Source organism: Micromesistius poutassou, assembly GCF_964030765.1.
Source record: "Micromesistius poutassou genome assembly, chromosome: 19".
Taxonomy (NCBI): domain Eukaryota; kingdom Metazoa; phylum Chordata; class Actinopteri; order Gadiformes; family Gadidae; genus Micromesistius; species Micromesistius poutassou.
Window position 1 is genome coordinate 10,218,020 of NC_140289.1, and position 27,442 is coordinate 10,245,461.

The 27,442-nt window shown below is 41.5% G+C and overlaps 1 protein-coding gene across 1 annotated transcript in view; it reads right to left on the minus strand.

The window, feature by feature from the left end:
* Positions 1 to 27,442, minus strand: part of rngtt (RNA guanylyltransferase and 5'-phosphatase) — a 69,472-nt gene that overhangs the window by 18,873 nt on the left and 23,157 nt on the right. The window contains exons 10-12 of the mRNA XM_084483680.1: positions 25,628 to 25,699; positions 17,751 to 17,915; positions 6,033 to 6,101 (exon numbers count right to left, since the gene is read on the minus strand). Coding sequence (XP_084339806.1) covers positions 6,033 to 6,101; positions 17,751 to 17,915; positions 25,628 to 25,699 — 306 coding nt within the window. The remainder of the gene's footprint in view (positions 1 to 6,032; positions 6,102 to 17,750; positions 17,916 to 25,627; positions 25,700 to 27,442) is intronic.

Genomic DNA, 27,442 nt, shown 5'->3' on the forward strand with positions numbered 1-27,442 from the left:
GACGACAATAAGTAGGACTTTGTCAGAAGCGTGTGATGTGGAGAACAATCTATCCTCTCTCTCTCTCTTTCTATTATATTTGATCTTAAAAAAAAAGAATAAACAGTGCTGGCATTTTGGCAAAGACAGGTGTTATCTGAAACCTTATTCTCTGTTGGGTTCCATCGTGACTATTAGTTTGTGTACTGCTACACTTTGTGTGTTCTCTGCTTTCCATCTTCATTTTGGAGTAAAGAAGTGTATGCAGGGTTTAAAGGGGAAGATTTTTTTTCTCATCTCCAACCTTTACTTCTGCGTGGATTAGCTTTACCTCCCTATCCACCATTCAGTCTGTACATTTTTTTTCTCTGTTATCTTTTAAAGATCGGATGAGGTGGGCCCCATACATATCTTCGCCTTGGGCCCCCAATTTGCTAAATCCGCCACTGATGATGCCCTAGAAAGAGTAAGTTATGGATAAAGTCTTGCCCAGGTTGGTTTAAGCAGTGTAACTGAGCAACCCACAAAATGGTAAAGAAAACTAAATAAAATATACGTGAAAAGCAGCATACAGCAGAGAACAAACACCAGCCAATTTCAAGAGCAATTGAGAAGCTAGTGTTGGGAAATTGGAACTGGAAACAAACAACCAAAAAACAATAGTAGAGGCTTTTCTCAGGCCCATGTAAAATTAGATCAATCAATTTGAATAGTCAAAAATGTATGCGACAAAATAGTGTTGTGGAGAAAATACGAAAGAACCTGAAAATAAGTCATTTTATACATTCGTAGTGTTGTGAAATAAATGAATCGTGAAACTGTGTTTTTTTTCTTCTGAATGAAATCGTATCATCTAAATCTTTCTAAGTTCTATCCCTACTCTGGACACCAGAAAGGAATGGAGGTACAACCGTCGCTGTGAGGGGAGAGGTCGATATTCCCCTGAGTGCCTGCAGGGAGCCTGGGAGCGAGGAGTGTTTTTTCAATCAACAGTAACAAGAGAAGCAACGCAATATGGCCATTGTTGACAAGCATGTCCGGCAGGTGTTGTTGACTCATGTGGTATTGATATCCGTCTACAAGGAAAGTCGAACCCAAGTTGAGAGGGTTTGATTTCTTGAGGGGTGTTTTTTTCTCATTTAGTTTGCTTGAAAAATGAAAAATGAATGGGGATCCATGCTCCAGGGTTTGATTGAAACTGACCAGATTGCCGAGGCGTGAACGCTCACTTAAGCTCCCAAACGTTCCAAAACACGTCTGACAATGAAAAGGACTTAAAGCTATTGCATGACTATAACCTGGCTTCCCCAATCACACAACCTTGAACATTCTTCTCATCTTCGGGTACAAGTTTACTCCCACCACAACTACTGGAAAAATGCATCTCTGATGAGACCCCTCCCACCTTCCTGATGAGGCTTCTGCAAATTGGCATGTAAAGACACAGGCAAGTCACTGTGGATGGCTAAACAGTACAGTATCAATAGCCTCCATTTTAATTTGTTTCTTTCATGCCATTGCAATAACACAGAACATATATGTTGGGAACAATGGGCCTGACTCTACGTGAAGAATTGACCACTAGTATATACAGTACACTAGTGTATACATTAAGGATGATGACTTCAAGGCCACCCTAGCTTTTGATCTAGGGTGGTCTAACGCTTTCACAATGAGGCCCTAGTATGAGTAAGGTATAGATAAAGTTGTGCCCAAGTTGGTGAAGCAGTGCAATTGAGCAACCAAGAAAATGACAAGGAAACAAAAAAGAAAACAAAAAGATGTATACTTTATATATATTTGAAAAGCAGCAGACAGCAGAACAAACACCATCTTATTTCAAAAGCAATTGAGCAGCTAGTGTTGGCACATTGATTTGAGTTAAGTGACACATCAATGGGGTGGTAGTAGCGTTTCAATTGCGCTTCGTGGTGGTGGGAGACAGCAGTGAGACAGCAGTGCTATAATCCATGCATCTGCTCATTTCATTGTGAGAGTAACTTATTGGAACTGGCAGGGCCTGATGAATCTCTCTGTAAGTATAACCTTTGTGGTAATGCTTTGTGATTTGCAGAAAATATAAAGATAACTTTTATTCTTTAAATGCAATACAAATATGGTTGCTGGCAGTGTAGGGCTTTACATATATTTTTACTGCAAAAAACATTCAAAGGGTCAAACTGACCAGAAACACCTAATCATGTAGTTCTAAACTCTTGCAGCAGGAAATTGTAATAATAAAAATATGTTTGTGCTAAGCTCTCACAACCTCAGCATCCAATTAGTTGAAGCAGTAAACACATGAGATGTTTGATGTTCCTGCCCTACATAATCTTGATTATGGCCACAAAGGCTATGGCTAGGCCACAGAGCTCTCAAAGCCAATTTTGGCAATATTGATCAAGGCCTTCTGAAATTGCCTTGTCTAGGTTCTGATTATTTGCTTGGAAAAAAGTTGAGTCTCCTGTGATGTTCAGCAAGAGGCCATGACAATCAATACAAATATAATGAAACACAACCGAGTTGATGGAAGGTAAGAAAGCCTCTGATTTGTAGATAAAAGGGCTGGATAATCAATAGTGGCATGTAGACTTGCAGCTGCCATAAATGTCTTTTGTTGTTTCTTTGTTAAACTCTTTCTCTATCTTTTTACTCACTGCAGTGCATTACACTTATAGCGTTCTTGACTTGGGTTAATTATTTAATGGAATATCGTCTTTTATTCACCTGGCAGCCACCAAAAAATAGAAATACCAAAAGCTACATAGATACTAGTAAATTACACATCTGCATAATGTTTAAATTCAACATTTATTTACACTTCTACCTCCACTGGGCTACCGCTAAGTGGCTTTAATTGACTGTGTAAAAAGGCAATTAGCTGGTGATAAATTAATTGCCTGGGTGAATTCTGTTAGTGCTAGAGCAGAGGATTTTCTTTAATCACCATTCTGCGATAGTGCAGTAAATCAATTGACATGACTGAAAACATTAGCATGACGCATGAAGTCAACAAACACACAACACTGCAATAACGACAATTAATCTCAGAATGCCACTAACAAAAGAAAGCAGGTTTTTCAAACAGCACACTAACAATAGCACTACCATTACTATGCAGATGAGAGGCTGAGTCATGATTTCGAACACTGTCTATCAGAAAAAAAAGTATGCATTAATGAAACTCTTGCTCTCTTTACACAATAATGTATGGTATGAATTTTTAAGCAGCCCAGTAATCATGTTCATCATTAGGCTAGAGATAGTTAAATAAAAAACGAAAGTTAAACAAATTGAATGAACTTCTCCAATAATCCAAAAAAGATAATCTTACTGAAGCTGCCTAGATGCAACATGAAAAGAACATTTTCTACCTTAATTTCATACAAACGACATATGAACTCTTTCAAATAACTTGCCATCTCGTCGGAGGGACTTGCAAAATACAGATATTGATTGTTTGAACGAGTTACTAAAGGAAAGTTCCACCCTCACTCTTTAATCAAATCTACAGAAAGATCATAGTGTCCAAAGCTGTCAAAATGTACCCTAAAACCAAACAAAAAGGCTCAGCATGAACAACAGGTGCAAATTGTTTGATATTGTCAATTTCGGGGTGAGAGCAACTCAAGGGGATATGAAAGGGTCTCGACGTGTGGACTATGTGGATAACATCATGCCGTCTCATTGTTCTGTGCTTGGTTGTGCAGTATATAGAATAAATATAAATAAACAAATTGCACTAAACCTTTTGTCAAACTTTGTGACGCATTTAAACAAGCTTGTATTCCTCGAATGAGATGCTGAAATGCATGCGGAATCTCTTAAATAGTGCTTTGGTCATTTGAATTTGCAGTGGTAAACATAGCTGTTGCGTCTGCGCACCAATACTTTATAACTTTATTGAAACACTAAAACACACAGCCAATTGCCCACTGTTGTCTCCACTATACTTCCTGTACTTCTCGGTATATGCTGGCTTAAATAACATCCGTCACTCAGGAAGATCCGCAGTCGCAGAAGATCCGCAGTCACTGAGCCAGACTCCAAGCAATATTGGCCAGGGGGATTTTGAAGTGAGGGTTAGGGTGGGAGTAGCAGTGGAAAGAGGCTTACATTAAACCTACGTCTTCTCAATTGGTTATTTTCAATTTGCAGTTTTAAAAAACCTGCCCATATTCAATTGAATCCTGTGCCAGTTCTCATTGGCAGCAGTTCACCACCTAGTGAATATGTACACATTTATCCATGGACCAGAATAAAACATTGACGGCATACTCATGATCGAGGACGACATTACGCTTTACGAGGAATTCTAATGGTTTCCCAGACCCGAAAGAAGAACTGAAAGTGGAAGGGTTCTTTACAGTAGGTACAGCCTAGCGTTTTGTCATTTTTCACTCTTACCATAAGAAACGCGCTGTCAGTTCAGACTAGGACAGGATGAGCAATGTGCTAACTTGATATTCTTGACGTTCCAAGCTTTTTTTTGTGATTGGCTACCTGGCGACACTTAGATACTGCAGAAGCTCCATGACCAATTTAAAAACCTGCAAACTTCACTGTGGTTTAATATAAACGTTATTTATTTTACTATAATTTAAGTAGTTCAAGTTCAAGTTTATTATAGCCATTTCAACAATATAAAAAATACAGTTGATAGGAATGTGTTTTGGTATGCTCACATGTATCACACAGCAACAATAACACAACATAACAAGACAAAAAGCCAAACGGTACAATAACAAGGAGTACAACACTTAACGCACATAAAAAACACACAATGCATGGTTCACAGAGAATTGCAGCAGTAAAGTACAGTAGTGCAAAAAGTGCAAAGTGAGGTAGACCATAAAGTGCTTAGTACATGTTCAGGTGGCGTATAGCTTGTAGGTAGGTACTATCCCTAAAGCGTGATGTTCTACTTGTGATGCTTCTGTACCTCTTCCTTGATGGTAAGAGTGTGAATAAGTGGTGTGCTGGATGAGAGGGGTCAGAGATGATGTTTCCAGCTTTCCTGGAAATTCTAGTGTCATAGTGTGAGGCTATGGTAGGCAGACTATAGCCAATGATTTTAGAGGCCCTGCGTACTACCCTCTCAAGCTGTTGTTTGTCCTGGCTGGTAGCACTACCATACCAGACCAAGACGGAGAAGGTGAGCACGCTTTCAATGGCCGCACGATAAAAATGGGTCATGCCTGCCCGACTAACCCCAAATTTCCTCAGCTGACGGAGGAAGTATAGTCTCTGATGGGCTTTGGTAATAATGAGACTGATGTTCAGGTTCCATGATAGGGACTGGTGGATAGTGGTGCCTAAGAAACGGAAGGAGGACACCCACTCCACAACTTGGCCATTAATGGAGATGGGAAGGTGCTGGCCTGCCTTGTAATTGTAAGTAATTAAACCATACAAAATATCTCATTCATTGACTTAATAACTCATGCAGGCGGGATTATATCTTTATTTTATAAGTTGTTACGATTTAGTAACTTGTTCCAAACGGATAGTAACTTGTTTGAAGAGAAAACTTTGAAAACGTCTTCTAAAGTTGAAAGAAAAAACTAGTAAGAAAGAAAGAAAGAACCAGCTTAGACACCCAAGTACATTGATATTCTAATAGTAGAAAACAACCAGGCCATGTGTGTCTCATGCACTACATTGGAGAGCGAGTGAAGGTGACCACAGAGTGGCACAAACAAACAGTGGGTGGCGGCGGCGGCAAGCTGTTATCCTGACACTGAGGAGGGCTGCTCCAACCAAGCTAAACCACCAGAACCTCCCATCTACTCAGGAGGGACCTTAGGGGTTCAGGTTTGGCTTTAGATGTCCCCCACCCCTGCCCTGTATCTCAATTTGTTCCTGTATACCAGCAGATAAGAACAAGAAGGAGCAAGAGTATCAACAACTATATATTCTGTTATCATGTGCATTTAAACATGCAATTATGCACTTGTTGATGCGTCTCTACATACATGTATGCATAACGTGTTATGCTAACTAGTTAGCAAGTTCTGACTGTGATGACCCCGAAAAGCAAGAAGATAACTTACCCCACATGGCTGGAAGATGAGACCATCAACCTCATGGCTGACCTGCGAAGTGAAGCTGCCTTCCAGCAACTGAAAAATAAGAATAGAAAAAGAAAAACGGTTAACTTGTACCAAAACAAATGCAAAAAGCAAAAGACAAAAGTCACAAAAGCATGGCTGAAAATCAGGTAAGTACATCTATTTAGTAAGTCGGCAAGCACTTCTCATACCTGGCACTCTAAAAGCAATTTGTTCGAGAAACTCGGATCGAGTTTCCACACTGAAAGCTTTTGGGCCAAACACATCCCACAGAGATTAAAGGAAAGACTTTGATACCTGGCCTGATCCATTTAATTCGCCAGGACCCATAACCGGGCAATGACCTCTTTTAATTGATTAAAGCATGGCAGAAACATCAATGCAGTGTTTTGACAGAGAAGACTGCAATTGCTCATCCGGCATTGGGGGATTCGTTATGATTGCAATAATTAGAGGGTGTTTGGCTCATTCATTACCCATGACCAAAATAACTGCTGCTGCAGGGGAACCGAACCAGCCGTGCCATATTGCACAGTTCTCAGGAGAAATAGCCGGAATATTGTCCTGTGAAATTACATTTAATTACAGGTTTCCAACAACCACAGAGGGACAGGGTTAACGATAATACAACCAGGACAGTTCCTGGAAATTCAGAGACTTTTCACGGTAGATTTGAGAACAAATGTTCTGATGTTGATGTGCAGCAGGATCCCAGAAATATGGTTTATTACGCGTCTTTTGTGCACTCAGAAAGCATGCACAGTGCAGTTTTTTTTCTTTGTATAATTCTGATATATTTGAACAGTTAACAATCATTTCCTTTGCCAAAACGATTAACTGAATACTAAACTAAATAATAATTAAAATCAATAAACATGAAGAAAATGCTCAAATGCGGTCATTATTGTCCTCTGCAAGAAGCGAAGGCAATTACACACGGCTTTCCACAAGTGTCCAATCCAGCCAAAGTTCATTTTTCAAGAATTGAAAAATGAACCCTTCTGTTAACAGTAAAGAGGAGCAGCAATCTAAGTATCAGTTAATACTAGTCTCTGGTGCAGGCACTGAGCAGGGATGAAGGGAATGACTCATCCCATGATACAGAGACATGTTGAAGTAACACGCCAACACAGACGGGAAAATATTTCTCCCTCTTCACATCTTCAATTTCCTTTGGGTAGAAACACGGTAACTGATATTTTCTATAGGCTCCATGTCGAAATGAGACACAGGTTTGGCAGGCAGGAAATGGCTTCAGTCAATAATGTGGAACCCTAATGCAAATGTGCACTAGAGTGAAGATCAGGTAACCTACTCAGCCCATCGAGAGAGAGCAACGCATTTATGTCAGACGATCACACACAAATTACACAAGGTAGAACAATATCTCAGCCCCCAATAACTTCTCCGTCTCCTCTTTTGGTAATATTCATAAACACAGCACAACACAAAGCCCCTGAACTTTAATCTTCAAACCACAGAGGGACTGACGACCAGAGGGACAATGACCAGCCCTGTAAACAGAACTAACTCCCACCATCACGGGGGGCCACTATGTGTAATTATTTCCCCTTTGCACAGCAGGGACAGGCCGACCAACAAACAACTCAACCCACACAGGAGAAAGCCTAGGGCAAAGTGGAGCTCCACTGGGACCGTAAAGAGCCATTGAACCCAAAATCACATTTTCTTTTGTTTTAAACATGGTAATTTGACCTTTATGATCGTGAACATAGTAATCTATGCAATTTTATCACTGTTAAGTAATAGGTCCCCAATTTAGAGAAAGGGGTAAAATCCTATGTACTCCCCAAAACAATACAAACTGTATTGTTTGCGAACGATGATTGCGTTCTATTCGTCACACGCCATGGCCCGTAACCATGGGGATAAGACGCCCCCCTCTTTCCTAAAATTCTCCTCTTTTACTCACATTTTTTAAAATCACAGTGTTTGAATTCCATCTGAATCACTGGCTCTTTAAGAAATTCCACATGTAGAAGCCCAAGAGCAGAATCATTCCACATTTTCAGACATGCTTGTGAACCATGCATATAGTCAAAAATGTGTGAAAGCTTTGTGGTTTGTCTACCACAATAACAACTTAGGGGAAGATATTGGCAATATGTGACATAGTCTTTCATTAAAGGTCCTTGCCACTGTTTATATTTCAAGCTTTATCTATAAAATACATGAAATATCCATAAGCATCAGTGCACAATATAAACCATCTAGATACCCTCTAACATTTTCAGATGAGAGAAAATATGGATATTAAACACCTGTCCGTTGAGCAATGTAGCTGGGGTATGCAAATGTAACTTATTGATGTAGCAGCAATTGATTTAAGGATTGCTACCTATGATGATAACCTCAACAATAATTACAGATAGACCATTTTGTTTTTCTTTTGACAATCTGGACACCCTTCACTGTTAAATGTACTAAGGTTTTCACCCTTGAATGAACAAATGTAGAAGAAAACCTGTGTTTGTGGATTTTGGTGGCAGGAACCTTTAACTGAACAAAGTGTCAGGAGTAGATGAATGTTTCACAATAACAAAGGGGATAAGAGACCCAGCATACAAACAGCCCGAGTATTTGTAAAAGGAGCCCTTAGATCTTCAGCCTCATCCTTAATTATGAGGCTGAAGACTTAACATAAAACACCCGTTATTTCAATCTTTATTTATCCTTTGGCAACCATGCAAGTTATCACAAACATTTTTAGCTCAGACAATATCAATCAGTAGTTTTATTCATACAAAACCAGAACTAATGGTAAAATTAAGTAGAAAATGAAGAATTTAGGAACAAGGAATCCGGCATCTGAGTGAGTCCTTTATCCAAAAGAAAGACATCACAACATCATTTTTCAAGAATGATCAATGAGTCAAAGCATTTCACACATGAAAGCTTGACGATCTCGCTGACATAGAGAAGGCTGAGAGCCAAACTTAAAAGAACTACTGGCTTCACGAGGCGATGGAGTGTAGGCAGAGAGATGGAGTTCCATTCCAGTTCCCCTGCCATCTCACAACATCCACCCACCATTTCTCTGTGCACCCAGTAAAGCTCGGGAGAGAGATATGAGGCAGCAGAGAGACACACTTTTACAGATGTCGGTGTGTGCAGTGATAAGCCAAGGCACTTATTGATATGAAAGCCCCTTTGGAAAAGGACAAATGAGGCGGTTGGTCAGTAATGTAGGGGTCATGTGGAAGGCGAATAACACAGACCCTTATTAAGAGAACACACTTTCCAAGGTCCCCTTAGGGAGCAGAGGGAACCAGAGATATCATGCAGGCAGGTGAAAACGCCCACAAGCCCAAACACTGCATAACAATGAGTGGCGCCCTCTTTCCAGAAGGGAGGGAATAAGTGTTGAGGATGATACAAATGGGGGGCAATTTTCTGCCGCAACCATTTTTTTGTCTGAGTCTCATTGCACACAGCCTATAGCATAGTGAGCTGTGAATCGTACCGTGGTTTTGTTGCAGCCAAAGCCAGAGCCATGAAATAATTCACAGACACAAGAAAAGAACCCCCCCACCCCCCTCTATTATTTCTTGAAAACTGACAAAACAATGAGAAAAACAAAGCCGATTTCAATGCCGAAACTCATTAACTTTGTTTTTAACTTTGAGTTTACTCATGCAGTTTTAGCGTTTCATCCAATGAATAAATAATGGCTGTTTATATACATGCAGCCACCATCTATGTTTGTATTGGCTGTCACAGTAAGCCACGGAGGGAAGTTTGCCTGGCAACCACTACTCTTCAGGTAGAGCCGCTAGACAGTCTCACAGCCTCTCAGACCACTGAGGGCTGATTGTCCCTTTCACTCCCTGCTTCAGATTAATTTATTGCAGAACGCAAATATCCATCCAAATATGCCATTTCTTCCTCCCTTTACCCCATCTGTTGCATGGGGTCTCTCAATCAAAACAATAACAAAATATGTTGTTTATTGAGTAGTGTTATTCAGTAGCGTTATGGAATAGCATGGGAACATAGTTGTAGCGTAACATATCTAACTTGCCATTAGATGAGTCAACCACCCATAAAGCTGTAGCTAAGACTATCTGGCTAAATCAACCGTGGTTAATATCTGCGCTGTCATCCAGGGTCGAAACAATCATACTGCTTTGCGAGCCTTTACGGCGGAATCCATTCATTGCATAGACATTGCCATAGACATTGTAGACTACTTTTTCAGATTATTCTACATTTGACTGCTGTTATTGGGGTGTGCTTTGCTGGATTGCGAGCCTATACGGCGGAATCTAGTCATTGAATACCAATCATCACCTGCTAATGCATGTTGTGTGTTGCATATGTGTTATGTCCGGCGTACCTTGTTGCATACTACAGTTTAACAGCCAGAAGCAGATGGGCTCTGCTCAAGGTTTGCTATACAAATAATAAAGCTTATTATTATTATTATTATACTAAAAATAACTATGAACGTGTTGAATATTGTGATATTGTGTTACATTGTTACTGTATCATAAGCTTGGTGGCTGGCATGAGCCACTGGTCAGTGGTCTGGTAGATTTATATTGAAATATAATTTCATAAATTACGACAACTGGGGATTATGGTTTCCCCGGAGGATACCGGGTAAAGAGGATATGACAGTAGTCCTGTTACCTTGAAAAAAATATGGATTTCTCTGGGTTTGAACATTGTTGGAAAAGTTGTCTGGGATAATGAAACAAAAAAAATCGTTTCATCAAGTAATTTTGAGATATTTTAATGCCAAAATTGCACATATTTTTACTTTAAATACATCCATCATCTACATGCCATTATGTTAAGAGTAAACCCATGTAGTCAAAATGTCTCATTCAAATAAATAGGTGTCACTGCTTAAATACCGGCATACAATAACAACAGAAGCGGTATTGCATGTATTCCATAAAGACGTCTACAATTAGACGGATGTGTGTGGGCTGTTTTTAGCAGTCCGTTGACAGTCCGCCATCTCCACAGAGGCATCTAGTGCTGTGCATGCATGTAGGCAGAGCACAGGGAGAGAGGCTTTACAGGCTGGACTCAGGGAGGCCATGAGGAAATAATAGGAATGGCCTTTCTGAAGGACACTCTCAAAACGTACATTCTGCTACTTTAACCCGACGGCTTTAGAATTTATTTCCCCATAATGTTTGAATATCATTGTCGGTACTGCGGGAAAGATCACCAGCTGCCAACTGAGAGACCCCTGTCACCCCTGCTCCAACTTCCTCAGAAGGCTGCCAACTTGGGAGGCATTAGAGGTCTACTGCCACCTGCACCACCCATCACCTCTGAAGCTTCTTCCCTGAAAAGCTCCAGCTAGTAAACAGCCGCTCCCAGCTGAATCCCCTGTTGTGCACTACAACTATTTTTCACCTGCTGCATCTTACAGACGGCTTTCGCAGTTGTCTTTTTTCTGCATATCTTTGCACTTTTTCTGCATGTCTTTGCCCCTTATTTCATGTGGTTGCTGACTGTCTTGTTTAATGTATGCATTGTACCAGAACAAATTCCTGAATGTTTTGTTGTGTTGGCAAGGAAAGCTTTCGGCTTCTGAATTTATTTTAAGTACTGCAAGCATCACTGTCAGACCATTGCCCACTAAGTAGCAGCAAATCTGATTGTCAATTAGAGTCCTATGCAACTGTGTTCTCTACTCTGAATAATACAAAAGCTCGCTCAAGCTACGGTACACAATGATAAACTGCAACAAAGGTCATAAATAAACCAGCAATGCTTCAGGAGCGCCTTATTCACCCTTTACACATTCTGTTATTGGACATTCTCCATCTTGGCCCAGGCATGCAAGGATCATCTCTTCTCTATTATGCATGGTGACTCGCACAGGTCCAGCAGAACAGAGATAGCAGAATATATTTCAGCAAATGCATTCCCTCAATGTTATCCTTTCTGCCTCGGCACACATGGAGTGAAATTATTCAGTTTTCATTCCACAAAACTGGATTATACAGCCTTCCACGGCCACAGTGTAGCATCGTGTTCAAATGCTTAATTAAATGTGGAGGAGAGTGATTGTTATTCTAGTCAGGTGGCGGGGTGTGTGCGAGTTGCCTCTAGCTCTTTTCAAGCCTAATATGAAAGGCCTTTAGCAGCCAGCCTGCAGTTCCCCGGCTCCAGGTTGCCGTTAACATGTGTCGAGAAGGATGGAGCATGTTTGCTCAGCTGCTTTGATGGTATTTAGTCAAACCAGGTGACAGGTCGTGAAAAGAAAATGTGTAGGCTTTAATGAGACAGGTGAAATAATGTTTGCTTTCGGCAAAATACATTATGTCAAACTGAATACATTAAGAATAACCTATACAATTAAACAATGTCAAAGGAAGAATTCCCTCCAAAAGTGCATTTCAATTATGGGCTAAAAACGTTTGGCGTAGGGAAAGCAGCCCTGTTTTCTTGTATTTCTCCACAGGGGGCCTACTGGGGTGTCCTGTGACTCGGCTCAGGAAAGCCAATTGTTTGAAGGCGTCCCACGAGTCTTTCGTCCCACAACGCACTAAATTTCTGGCAGCATCAAAGTCCTCTCCACCCTCAGCTTTCTGGCCACTGGTGCGTTTCAGCCGAGCTAGGAGATATAGCTGGCATTTCCCCTCCCTCGCTAAGCCGTTTAACGCCTGGAATCCTTTGAAGGTGTCATCACTTTATGCACACAGTTCAGTCAGTTTCCATATATCGTCACAGATATAAAGAGGGACTAGCAATTGCAATGATTCCATAGGAGAATTTTACCTTTGCACTTTTTTTTATAAATTATTTACATTTCGTCATCTTCATAAACATATTTCCTGGGGCGTACATGTATGGTAATGAGCTAAGCCGGGGATGGGCATAAGGACTTTGGACAGCCAGCATTTATCAAAGGAAATTGTGCACCTAAACGCTTGATAAATATCAATTTCTTGTAGGGTTTGTAGGGTTAGCATTCGGTACATTTTCTCCTACCTTGAATAATGAGGGCTCTGAGCTCTTCATCAGGATTCTTAAAGGAAAGGTAGAAATGTTTAATTCATGACATCGCTAAACTAACCGCTAAGCTAGACACCTCTGAACATAACGGGTGTCTCCAAAAGTGCCATCTTACACTTGCATTGGAGTGATTTTTTTTTCATTTTTTCATTTTTATGCTTTAATATAGAGTGAGATAGAGAGGAAGGTATAGAAGATAAAGGGGAGGACATGGGTCGCTGCGTTCAGGACTGAGCCTATATGGTACGCGCTCTACCCGGTGAGCCACCGGGGCGCCCGAACACCTCTGGTTCTTCTTAATTTCAATAACAAACATCACCAGCCAGAGAGAGTAAGGGTGCTTTTTACGATCTTCCAAGCGGCACTAGGTTTGCACCGCTACGTGAATGTGGCGTTGTGACGGAAAGGACCTAAAGGAAACAAACAGATCCTCTCTCTTATGCAACGCCTACTGAACCGATATTGTGTGCATCATAGCCGCTTGCGTAACAGCTCAGAGACTTTGAAGGAGAGCTAAATATATAAATAAATGCATCTCGAAGCAACTGAGGTACGCAAACGATGTTAGTCATCTGATCCGTGGATAGAGTTTTCCTTCTTCCAGCGAGCTCGAGCCCTTACGCAACAGACGGCATGCTCTCCCGCTGTGAGTGGGCCCGGCCAGGGGAGAGAACACACCGGTGGTGGAGTGAACCTTTGTTTGTGGACTATTTCCTAAGAGGGAAAATGTGTGTCCACATTGTTTTGATGAAAGATATAGCTTCATGTTAGAGGCTGGTAGTGGCTCAGGAAGAGTTGCCAGACAATCTAGCTCTCCGTCGGAGTAATCCATCTCCACTAAGACCGGCCACTGTTTGATTTCATAGATATAACGTCCCCCCGATCAAATGAAACACTTTTTAATAGCTCGGGGCAGATTTGGTAATTGTAATAAACGGGAAGTGAGTGTTTTTCCGGCTGCTTTTGCGAGGCTGAGGACCTTGCATTTTTTTCATGTGTTTTGGTGGAGCGTTCTGGAAAAAAAACTGCCAATGTCCTTGTAGGTTTATGTGTAGATACTGTATCTTATTTTTCAAGGCTTGGTTTCCCTAAAGGTCAATACTTCCCTAGTATTGGACTTTTGGTCCACACTGAGCTTGCATATTCACACTGAATGACAGGAAAGAGGGAAAGAGAGGGAGAGCCAGACACCAGAGGCGGGGGGCTGTCATATATTGTCTTTTATCGTGAAAACCTGATTAGTTTGTAGAGGCGGGAGGTAATACATCAAGGGGCTGAGTCTCGCCTATAGATGGCTGTGGAAAACCCTGATATCATCAAGCGTTTACTTCTTAAAGATGCCTTAAAAACTGTTTTCAAAGATTAGTATTCCTATGGGTCAATTTGTCCTGAGGATTGGGCTTTTTTTTCCACACTAAGCTTGCATTTTCCAACTGAATGATAGAGGAGTAAGGGATGGAGAGCCAGACACCTCAGCCTGTCACTTCTCCATCCACAGCCTTCACACTTTGGAGCTGCTGGAGACGAGACAGTTGGGGTGTGAGGTCAGCGAGCCCACACGAAGCCCAGGCTAGGCTAATAACAAAAACACTTTAGCTGGGGGATTTACACACCTAGGGTTCCACTCCTATTCCCATCCTAAAACTCTGAACACATTAGCAGAGGCACATTTGTCTGGACTTAATAATGGAGGGAGGTATAAGAAGGACAGTTACTATCTGCCAATTTAATGAAGGTTAACAGACAGGAGGTGAGTGAAAGAGAGCCATCTCCCATTATGAAAATGTATGAGTGGCAGGTAGTAGCCATGGTTACTCAGGCTGGCTTATAGAAATAGCAGCAACAGGTAACAATAATACTGAATACATCCATTTGAGATTCAAATGAGATGTCTCTATAAAGATGAAGGTATGATCCAACTGTAACCATGGCAATGAGATAATACAGAGCTCTTTCTCTGTCAGAAAACGTACATGTAGCTATTCAAGATCAGTTGTTGGTTCCTATGGAATTCTGATATTTTATTTTGGATGAATAATGTGAGAAATTAATGCATTTCAAACACTTGTTATTATTCCACCTTACAAGGAAAGGGAATATTTTTCTTTGTTTTGACTATGTCATTTAAGGCTGTTTACACATCTACATCTTAAACCTGAGATGCATACGTTGCTTGAAAAAGATAGATCTGCTTTCCACTTACTATGACCTTCAACACAAGCCCACATTGATGAATCCTGAATTTTAAGGGTTAATGTCCTTGATTGAAATAATGATAACATATATAGAAATTATTTTGGAAGTAGGGGTCTGATTGCTTTTTCTATTTGATAAATTGGAAGCGGATATTAGAATATTCATAAGCAGAGGTGAAATAACTTTCTGCATTTTGGATGAAAGAGGTGTCAGATGGAGGAGTGTGGGGGGGGGGGGGGTAATACAATTTAGCCAAAGATTTTAAGTACATTGGCTGAACACCATGTTTCAAGTTAAATTAAGCTTTATTGTTACATTTGACAGGGACAATGCACAGTTCCTTAGCAGTGCCAGAGTTAGCTATAAGCTCATTTGCATTGCCATGCTTGATTGAGTAACCAAGCATGGAATTCTTCTTAGTGATCTTTTTTTTCTCTGCTCTACCCAACTTCTTCTACAAAGTCATCCATCATGGGAATACCTGCACTTTGCAGACGATTGCGGCACAATTTTCAACCCCCAGCCGTTCCTGACCTTTGAGGCCATGCACAATAATTATTTTGATAATGGTCATGTGCAGCTTCTGGCAAGCATATCATCTTAGAATCATTAAGGTGATTAGCTTTTATAGCTTTAAACATCTGACGTCACTGTTACTAAAATAATCATGTTAATATGGAAAAAAATAGTGTAAAATCCTTAATTTTTTTCTCGTCTCCCGCAACTAGTGAGTCGGTGTGGATGTGTGGAGAACTGCCTGGGCAGCGGCTCATGGAGATGGGTAATTTGAGAGTGGGTTAGGCTTCTCTGACACCTGGTGTATTTCATATACATTACTCATTATAACACTCAAACTCAATGACGCATGTTCGCTTAGAAAAAATGTATCACAAAGTTCCCTTGCGTCATAACCAAGGGGACAACACCACCTCCTCCTTCCTAGAACTCTCGGCCAAAACTTGCATTTTTTATTTGAGTTCAATTTTGAGCTGAAATAAGGGGTTCACCTACACAGTGACCAGAGTCTCCTCAGTCTCCTCTCCTACTTCAAATGGAAATGGTTCATTGTTCTTAGGTGGGAATCATTTGGAGTCACCAACAGTTAGAAGTATGAGTGGATATTCTGCTCTGATTGAAGACATCAATATTCAACTTTCCAGAAATAAAACTGCATGGAGCGTAGACCACGCCAAGTTCAGAAGAAACCAAAGAAACCAAAACAATAAAAGGACAGTATTGAAAATGGCAGCTTCGCATCTGACCAAAGGTAGCATATACAGTAAGTCCTGTCTCAGACTGCATGGAAATGTTCTTTTTGTGAATTTATGAGTAGCATGCCATGAAGTAAAAGGCTGGGTGTTCCCATGAATAAATTAGTTTGATTCCCCCTTGAGTGTCCCCCTACAACAGAGCTCTGACTGTGGCGAGAGCAGATGGCCACTGTATAGAACAATGGGCCATTGACAACCTGAGCCAGTTCCAATGACTTCACTTATAGAATACTTTCATCCACATGCAACTTTCTCCACCCCACCAACCCTCCCACGATGGCCTGGAAAGGGGGGTGTTGCCTTTGGGGCACCAAAGAATTAATTTTAAAAAAATGAATGCCGGTAGATGATTCAACATAAATGTATGAGCGTTGTCAACATATTATACTTTGTTTTTATTAATAATGAGGTATGCCATAACTTTGTGACAAAGTTGACATAAAACAAGGTTAATGTCCAATCTGCGCAAGCTTGATATTATTATTGACCTAGGAGGCTGAATTCCTACATAGCCCAGTATTAAATCTGGTCACTGGTCCGCTGGCAGATAACAGTGTTAATTAACTACACAGCTGCTGTGAACAAAATAATAAAAAAAAAATTATGTGTTCGAACCACAACCTTCAAAGTACATCAATCCAATGTCCAAATGATACGTTTTTTAGTTCTTTTTTTTATCAGTTCGTTCTAGCCAATTAAGTTTTAGTGGTAATCAAACAGCTCCTCCATATTGTTAGTGGTCCCAAATGGCCTCTATAACACTCCTTTAAACCGAAGAAGCAAAACAAACCAAAATCTCAGCCTAGCCAAATGACGATAGACGTGAACACCATGACTGTAGCGATGGAAGGAGGGATAAAACCTACCTCGTCTCATCTTTTATCTGCCATCGTTCGACTGTTCATGCTGTTTTACGATAATGTTATCACAGATCTTCTTGAATGCCAATTATTGGTGTGAACGTCATTCAAACTAAAGGAATGCTTTGAAGATCATCATGCAAAAGGGTGGGCTTTTGAAAATGACAAACTATTGGGATAAGGGTACATACATACAACATTTTATCCATGCTCATTCGTGCACCTCTTGTCCGTGTTCGGTTTTTTAAAAACGTTATCCAGATGTTACAATGTATAATTGTTTTGGCTTCTTAACTCATGTTAAGGTTAAGGGAATGAAGTTTGTTTTATTTATTTATATTCTTTTGCTTTGGAAATCAGAAGTAACGTACCTTGCGAGAAGCATGGATGTCAAAGAAGGGCTTGTTTCGGACGCTGAACGGCTCTTTGGTTTTGTCAATCTGTCCATTTTTCATCTTCTCCATCCGCGGAGATATTATTTCCTTTTCTATGCATAGCAGTCTGATGTTGAAATCACAGAGTCCAACAGGCTGCCCCTGAAAAACAGAGCAACAAGCGACTTGTCAGAAAATATTCTCAAACATACTTTAGACCGGTTAGTTCACAAAGCTGAGAAGTGCAACCTATAAAACATTCAATACACAACCAATACAACCAATGAGGATCATTTCCATGGGGTTATAAAGTACAGATGTAGAAGATCCCTATGGAAAGAGATTAAAACCACTATAAAGAAGGACTAATAATCGATCAGACCACAGCAACGGCAGCAGCAGGACCTGAAATGCCTGCAAGGCCGGGAGCAGGACGACCCTGGAGTCCTCACCAGGGTCCACCGTATCAAAGCTAAAGGTTATATGAACATCGCAATAACCAAGTCTTTGATGTTGTCATGGCAACAGGTTACTTCTGTGTCCTAAGCACGCACGCACGCACACACACACACACACACACACACACACACACACACACACACACACACACACACACACACACACACACACACACACACACACACACACACACCCACCCACCCCCCCCCCCCCCCCCCCCCCCCCCCAAGCCCTCACTACTGTACATAGCACACAGCCAGTCACTAGAGGAAAAAAGTTCCTGGGCACGGTTTCTCATTAAAAGGAATGATGTCCAGTGCTGATCAGACCCCGGCAATGCTGCTACATTAAAAGATACCGTCTGTTATCGCACTGCATTCAAGTTAAACTGGAATCAGAGGCCTTGAGGACATCACTTTGGTCTCCAAATTGGGTATGAAGATAAACCGGATATTACTGGTTCCAAAATGAGATAGTAGTCAATTGAGATTAAATGCTCATCTTGTACAAACTGTTTTTGCTTGGGCCAAACCTTTTTGTAAATTAAAGAAAGCACTTTAGAAAAATGTAAATTCAGATGGAGGTTAAGATTATGCCGCTAATGCATGCCATAAAATCCACTAGTGACAATTAATGGATCTCACACACAAACATTTTGTTCATATAGAAAACATCAAACAAACAAAAGCTAGAGCCGGAGAAACTATTTGACAGATTATAGTAGATTGTATTTGGTGACAGAATTGCATCTTAGGTGACCCACAACAGCAGGCCAATATTTCTCAAGCAAAGAGGAGGAAGTTTGAGACAATCTTTGCCCTGAGGGCATTTGTATTTATTCAAGTTATTATATAAGGTATTTCAAGTAAGAAAAAATGTAATACATCAGCACTACATGGCGAAAGATAGGATACAATGTTTTGTCCAGACAGGTTTGGCAGTTATCTATCTGCTTATATGTGATTAATTTGTTGAATTGAAGCTTGGTAGGATGATGATTTAGTCAAGTTAATCAAGAACTCCTTATTTCACAGGGCCACCCCCAACAATTTTAAAGCTCTCAATTTGGATAAAAGGTACACAGTACGTTCATCTTGCGATAAAAGCTACTGTAATTAAAAAAACAGGTACGCTGTGGTTTAAAATCAACACCACTGAGTGGCTATGGGGTCACTGATGTCGTTTCAATCACATGACAAACACGGCTTTGAAGTGTATTACTGGGACTGGGAACAAAAATCTTGATTTGAATCAAATGGGTTTCATTATTTAGCAATGAGCCTGCAGACATGCTCATCAGTGGTGTGTGCCCAAACTATTACTTTAACTCCAATTGAATCCTCCCAACTAAAGGGCCACTCCCTTGACTCATAATCCTTGTGTTTACAAGCACATTATAAGAAAGGGATTAAGAAGGCATCATATTTAAAGCATTGAGTCGATGATGCAATGGGATAACCTGAGCTTTAATGAGACTTGGTTTGTCCCAAGAAGACAATGAGAACATTTCCTCTATTCCCTATTTGTCATTTTGGAAAATTCAACTTAAGATAAGACTACATAAGACTGCACTTCAAGTAAAATGTAACCCCCAAGCCTAATTTTATACATTATATATAAAATATTTATTTTGTTACTTACTTGTTACTATAAAAAAAAGGACATACGCAACAGTAAAGCTGAGGATGACCACTTTACCACCATGTGCCTGCCATGAAATATCCATTTTGCCAAACAAGATCCTGAAGATCTTCATTGTCACATACACATGCTACTCCTAGTCGTCATGTGGAGGTGGAAGGGTCACTCTCTGCTTGTTTACTGTTGGCTTCCAAGACAACTTGATGTTCCTGGAACAACTGGCATCGTGTCCCACACATTCTGCACCATCTGTCAGTCGTGTCATCGGAACAGAACAAGATGTAAGTGTGAAGGATTGCTGTTACAACATGGAGCCGTAAAAAATCCGGTCTGGTTAATCAAGATCTGTGGCGAATGGAGATCCAGTGAAACAGCAAAACGCTCAGGTAACCTCAATCGTAGCCCAAGACATTTTGTTATATTAATTTGTATTAGTCTTTGCTGGGCGGTCGTGAAAAGTATGTGCTCAACTGTCTCGTCATTATTTATGTTTTTCATAACTGTTGCAAGCAGATCAAATATAAATCAGCATAGATCAAGCCTCACTTCAGGAAAAATAAATCATAGTCTACAGTATGAATCTGCCATGAAAAAGTATTTACCACCTTAATAAATTGAGGTGGAAGAAAATAAGCTCTCGTCTGTTTTATTCATTATGATGCAGAGTAGCAATGATGTTCCTAATGTCCCTTTCTGTGGAATGATGCACGGTATCATAGAACAGTTCTCATTTGAAATATGACATCAATGCATTTTCCAAGACATGACTAATCTCCCGTGTGCTGTGCAGTGTAAAAACAACCCCTCGTATGCACGCATCATAAACGGATCGGGGCGGCGTAAAATGTGTGGAAGCATAAATAGCCGCCAAAAAATAACCAGGAAATAAAGCATTGAATGTGTGAAAGCATCAAGCTACAATTAAGCCACTTGTGATAGATTGCAGGGCAAATGTCAGTGGATGCTGTAACATTTGCATATAAAACATCCATTAAATGTGTAAGTAAACACAATAGAGCCATGACTGAGGAGGTGGACGGGATTCATTTAAGGAAGCAATAACAATATCGCCCTCCTGACTAGAGATATACTACCATTAGACATGCAATCATCATTAGGTGATATCCACAGTGGTTTGCAGCTTCATGGACATTGGACAAGGACACATCCTGTGCAATAATATAATGTTGGACAGGTTAAGTGTTTTGATTCCGCTATATAAAAAAAATAATTCAGGCTTTTATTCTCTAAATATGTCATTTTTTATCTTTATGATCATCCTCAAAATGCAACCCAAATGTTTCTTCAATGATACATATTCTATAATTCTTTAAGTTTGTTAACAAGAAGACACAATTTATAATATCTCTCAGATCAGATTATGCTTCCAATGTTATTAGTTTGAGGCTACAAAATGTCAGACACCATTAATAAGCCAGGGACCAGACAGGAAAGCCGGTACGGCATGCAGCAGGAGGCTTGGCCCTCCCACGCTCAGACTGCTGGAAGTTACAGAGCAGTACAAGGAGCTGTCAGCGAGAGGCAGTCTCTGCCGGGACCACAGAGGTAGCTGGAGCTGCCCCCTGACCTTTCAAGCAGAGGTTCCTAGCTCTTAAGTAAGGTTTATTAAGGGTGAAGCCACGTTGTCACCCAACACCGTGAGGGCTAGACCTCGCGAAAGGATGCGAATACCGGGGAGAAGTCCGCAGAACCATTTTTTTGGTTCTTTGTTGGACAACGCAGCACTAAAGCTGATTTCCACAACACTAGACTTATACATTGTGTACACAAACCACTGATAATAAATCAGGCAGCTGACAACTCTGCTCTGTGTGTATGGAGTCAGGCACAAGAAAACACAAATTGAATGTATTTAGTTCATAATCTCAATGTTTTCATCTCGTGCTTGGCCACCAAGCACGAGATGCAGATTGTTCTTGCTTTAAAGAGTACCCATTGGACAATGTTTCACATGTGGTTGCCAAAGTGACAAAGTGACAGAGTGACAAACTAAAAAGCAAACAAAAATAAAAGAGTAAAATATTGTTCAACATGCAGTCCTAGAACAAGACGCATCTGAGAGTAATCTAAACAGACCCCCACGGTGCTCCTCCATCTGTGTCCCTCTGTCATTGTCTGGCACTGGAGTAGTCGGACATGGGCTGGGCCGCGCCCTTTGGTGTGTGTGCAATCAAAGGGGCACAGTTGGGAGCTCACGACTTTAGTCCCGCGAGACACTTTGCACACGATCGCGGTGGATCCACAAAGCACATACCTCCAGAGTGAATACAATGACGACCCTGGCAGAGATCCCATGTGCGCAGATAGCTTCTTTGTCTTAGTAGCATCCCTGCTACTGCTCATACTCTAGTACCCGGTTTCCTAGTATTACAAACTATATCTGCTTTAACAAATGTGTTAACCAGAAATAAATTAACAAACGAAAAATGACATGGAGCACTTTATCAAAACAAAAACCTTTTGGTCTGTTTTAGCCAGAGCTCAGACTAGAACAGTGATATATACTTTGGAAGTGGAACAGGCCATGTGTTTATGGGGATGTATCTCACTCTGTGCTCAAGACAGCACTCACAAATCCACAGGAAGGTAAACCAATAAAGTCCTGCCAGTGCAGCGACAGGAAGAGCTTATGACCACCGCCATGTCCTCCCACCCCAAGGTGACGTTCATTTCACCTCGCACTTGTCTCTCGCTAGTAACAGAAATACAGACGGCCCAACTCTGTCAATCCTATCCCATGAAAGTAAGTAAAAGGTGAAATCCCTACAAACTGTCGTTAACTTTCTTGTGTATTGTGTCCTGTTATCTGTCTCTCCCTCTGAGTGGCTCTACCCGAACAGACCTCATCCAACATATTTGCCCCCTAACCATATACAGCAGGGCATTGCATCAGGCTGCATAGAGTAGCATGGGCAAAACGATTACTTTCCAGGATTCAGTTCTTTCAGTTTCCTTCACTATCACAAATCGTTCGTTTGATTTGTTTGTCCAGTTCATTAATTCAGATGGTCTGTTACGTAATTTGGCAGGGAATCTCAGGTGTCTGGCCTCAACCCTTTGCTTATAAATATGGGGTAGCATAAGGGTACTGTCGGCGGTGGAAACGCCAGCCGTAATTGAGCTGCGCCAAACCGCACCTCCACTAGCCTACCTGCTGTAGTACTCTCATTGGCTAAAACATTGAGAACGTTTTAGACTCAATCAATATAAGTTTGAGGGGAGACGAAGCTCTGTTTGTTTGTTTGTATCTTTTATTTACGTGACCATATTTTTGTTTTATGTAAAAAAAAAAAATCGGATCTCTTGTTTTGGGAATCAGTTCTCGTTGTTCACCTTCGGATTCGTTCGCTCTGACCGAATCGTTCGCGAATCGCCCATGCCTAATATAGGCATAGGCATGATGCTGAGCTGATGCTTCATGACAAGCAGATTCTTACAGGCTTTCATCAAACATCAAACAGCCACATTTTCCTGGGGGACTAAAATAACTCGTATTTTACACACTTCCCCTGTCAGACTGGTGACAGCCCAGGTCAACCAATTTCATGTTTGGCCAAGGGCCACATGCTCTCCATGATGCCAGACTGTAGAATGAATACCAAAATAAATCTGAGCTTGGCAATGATAATGTACACATATTAACCCTGTTAAGTAGCAAACGTTCAACTGCACCAAAGAAAGTAAAACTGAACACAACAAACCGTGTGGTAATGTCACTGGGTTTTTCTTTTTTGTGTATTTCTAAGAAGCTTAAAACGCCTGTGTACCATGGAGTGGCCTGCAACCGATGAAGGACATGGCCAATAATGGCTGGCCAGGATCAATACAGCAGTGCTTTGGCGATGGGAACCCTGCAGAGTTGCTAACCTCTGCCCAGTGCCACAGCGACACTCGCTTGACCAGGGCAATTATTGTGCAGCTTTCTTGTGTGATTCTTCAATTGTTGGCGAAAGAAGGCAGCAGACAAACTTAACAACCTCACTAACACAACCAAACCCTCCCACTCCGGGGGTTGGCTAGGTTGTGTATAAGAAGGCAGTGCCTAGGGACCAGGCAAACTTTGAGCACGATCAACGGTGACCAACATTTAAATTTGGGTGATCAATTCATTTAGAATCAGCAATTCACAGCTTAACACTGCCATCCTCAAAACATCAAATTATTATTTTAAACATTAACAGCTGTAAACCACAAACGTATAACAGACTTATTATTTAAGTATACATATTATTTAAGCAGAAACTAACTCATGTGTAGGGATCAATGACAACACGCTGAGGTGAACGTTCTGCATGGCTACTGGACGTAGATCAACACTGCCATTTCTAAGATACTAGGGCCAATGACATTATTTCAGAAACGCAATTATATGGGATGCACAATAACTTTTTTTTTTAACTGATACCGATTACCGATAACTTTCAGCTCCTAAAGGCCGATACCGATAACCGATAACACACACACATATAAATATATATGATCATGACCTAAGATCATGACATTGTTGCTCAGACATCAGTAGAATCAACAGGGGGTTTAGGGGGGCGGGCTTGCAAGGGGCGGGATATGACATAGGGTCCACGACGGTTTAATTAAACCACCACCCCTGTCACTCAGGTTGCTGCAGCAATGCATCATATATTCCGTTGCATCCACAACATCCGTATCGATCGATGAAAGATTGGAGCATGAGTTACAGACAAATAGAAGAAACGACGAATAAGAAAGGTGTCGCAAACGGCTGCGTTACCGGAGAAAGAGTGTCTTTTTTTGCTTAATTTCACATCTAACAAACACTGGGACAAATGTAGTTGATTTCTGTGTTTAACTGAGAAAACAGGGAGTGGAAGGCCGGGACCCTATAATGTTCAGCTAACTGTCAATAATAAGTGTTACGAGAGTTAGCGCATGTGTGTGCGTGAGAATGGCAGTGTGTGTGGGTGTGTGTGGACGAGCGAGGAGAGCGAGCGAGTCTGGTTGTGTCTGTGCAAACATGTACTGTAAAGTTAGTGAAACTAAGAATAAAGTACACAGCCTTTCAATAATCGGCGGCCGCTTCATTCCGACCTATAAGCAGACCCACTGCCGGTCAAAGGGAAGGGTGTTACCCCCGAGAGAACATCGACGTCTCCCCTGTGCTCTCGACTACGGTCTGGGAGCCGACAGCAGGACAGGTGTAAGATAATAATAAAAATAAACATTTTCTATATACGCGTGCAGCTGTGAACTCATGTATTGTAATTGATTGTATGATGTGTACTTTTAGGGTTACGATAAGACCTTTCATTTAGCGTTAGTCGGAGCGGGGCACTGAAATTATATAGGCTATGTTATCGGGGCTATTCGTCATGATATCGGACTTATCAGAATTATGTAATAAGTTCTGGTATCGGTCCGATAATTATCGTGCACCCCTAGCAATTATATGCTTTATTCTTTGAGGCCACTTTTGGAAGAATAAAGCATTTCCCTATTGCAAAGCACTGGACAAAATGGTGTAATCCTCTCGGCTGCTCGCGGCAGACCGCCTCGGCAAATGTGAATTACCATTCCCACTGAGGGAGCTCCGGTGTCAATCATTTCAAGAGAGAGCGCGCCGTCTGCAAGGCAGCCAGCCACAGAGTTCAGCAGTGCGTTGTTACGGTGTGCATGCAGTGTATATACATTGAATACACTGCATGAGCGGTGAATGCAGATGTTTCAGTGTGACGGCCAGCAGCAGCAGCGGGCTCTGCGTCAACTTTGTTACTCACGTTAAATTTGATGATGTCATATATCAGGTAGCGGGGGACGGGGTGTCCGTTGACTTTGTCAATTATCATCTCCTGCAGCAGGAAAGGGAAGAGAAAACACCCATCAGCATTTGCCATGTACATATACTGGCCACTTCTATTTTCCTGTACAATTCCTCAACTTAGGTTAGGAGTAACTTCACAGGAGTTGCAGCCCTGCTCGTATATTGTGATGCAAGCATGAAAATATCCAATCTTATTATTGAGCATTATTGTTTATGTGCCTTATTTAATTAATCAGTAGGAAACAGATTGCAGCAGCACCCTCTTTGGTGTCTTGGATTATGTTTGCCAAGTGCCTATTATATATGCAGTGCTGCAATAACAAATATTTTACACTGTTAATGTTAAAAAAATGCTTTTCATGAATCAATTCATCATGTACACCCACAAAAAGAAAAAACACTACAAATGAAATACACATGCACCCAAACAGGTAAAGCAGCATGAATTAAAATCACAGCTAATATATATAATATATAATTCCTAGATGATCCACAATAGCATCCCAGATAAAATAGCTATCATTGAATCGCCTGATCACGGCACGATGCACTGAGAGCTCCATCCATCCCTCCATCACAGAGAGTGGTCATACAGAATGGAAACCGACAGGAATCAGCAGGGGCTGAACGCACTCACGGGGAGGGGGGGGGGGGCTCCCTTAAAGTCGGAAGATGCCAGCGGCAGGTGGGGTCGGCATGGAAAGGACGGCAAGCAGAAATAGCACTGCATCTATTATGCAACAACCTCCCGTTTCCCTTCCCTTCCCCACCAGATGAGAATCAGGTACAACTGATGCGGCAGGAGGTCTCAATCACAGCACTGTGGGATGTCTTTTAACATCCTGCGCAACTGTTATGCAAGCTGTGAGGAGAGGCAGAGACAGGCAGCACACCGGTGCCCATGTAACCTGTTGGATGCATTATGGTTGAGCTCTCACTGGCCTACTTCGCCACCTTTCCTCCTGCACATGTCCGTGCCCTCAATGGATTTTGTTGCACTACTAAGGGATCGGTAGGCAGACATCGACCGACCCCTGGGCCCCGTGTGACGCTTTGACGACACACCCACACACAGTGCTGATCCACCAGGCGGCATTGGCCCTATGGTTAACGATGCCATCTCGGACGGAAGCAGAGGACGACAAAAGGTCTCCCGTTGGCTTGTGCGGGCCATGCGACAGGGAGCACTGTGGGTCTTCCCTATAGCAAGGGGCCACGAGGAGGAGAGGCAAGAGCAGAGGTGCACCTGAACAGCAAGCCGTGGATGTCCAAAAGTGAACAGTGTTATTAGTCACAGCATCTCCCTGCGGCTAATTACACACACTTCTCCACCCCACCACTTCAAACGACAATGCATGCTTCGCCATGACAGTCTGCCTGAGCAGGAAACAAGATATTAATACACATGTATTAATACCGGGGGGAGCAGCCTGTGTAGCCTATGTATTATAGCAGGGCCACCAAGCACGAAATACGATTTCCACTTGGTAAAAATTATTCAGTACGATGTTTATCATCCTTAAAGCAACATCTCACCTCTTTCGCATATTTGGCTTCAAATCCATTTCCCTACCGTGCATAAAGGTAATATCAAAAATGTTGTGTCCAATGGTTTTGTTTGGCCGCAGTTCACAAACTAATTTTCCAATGAAAACTATTCCTGATAGTATGATATGGTCACACCCCCGTAGCTTTGTAGCAGCGGGCTGGTGTCTGTAGTAAACAGTTGAGCCTGCTCCTTGGCACGACCAAACATTGCAATCACAGACTA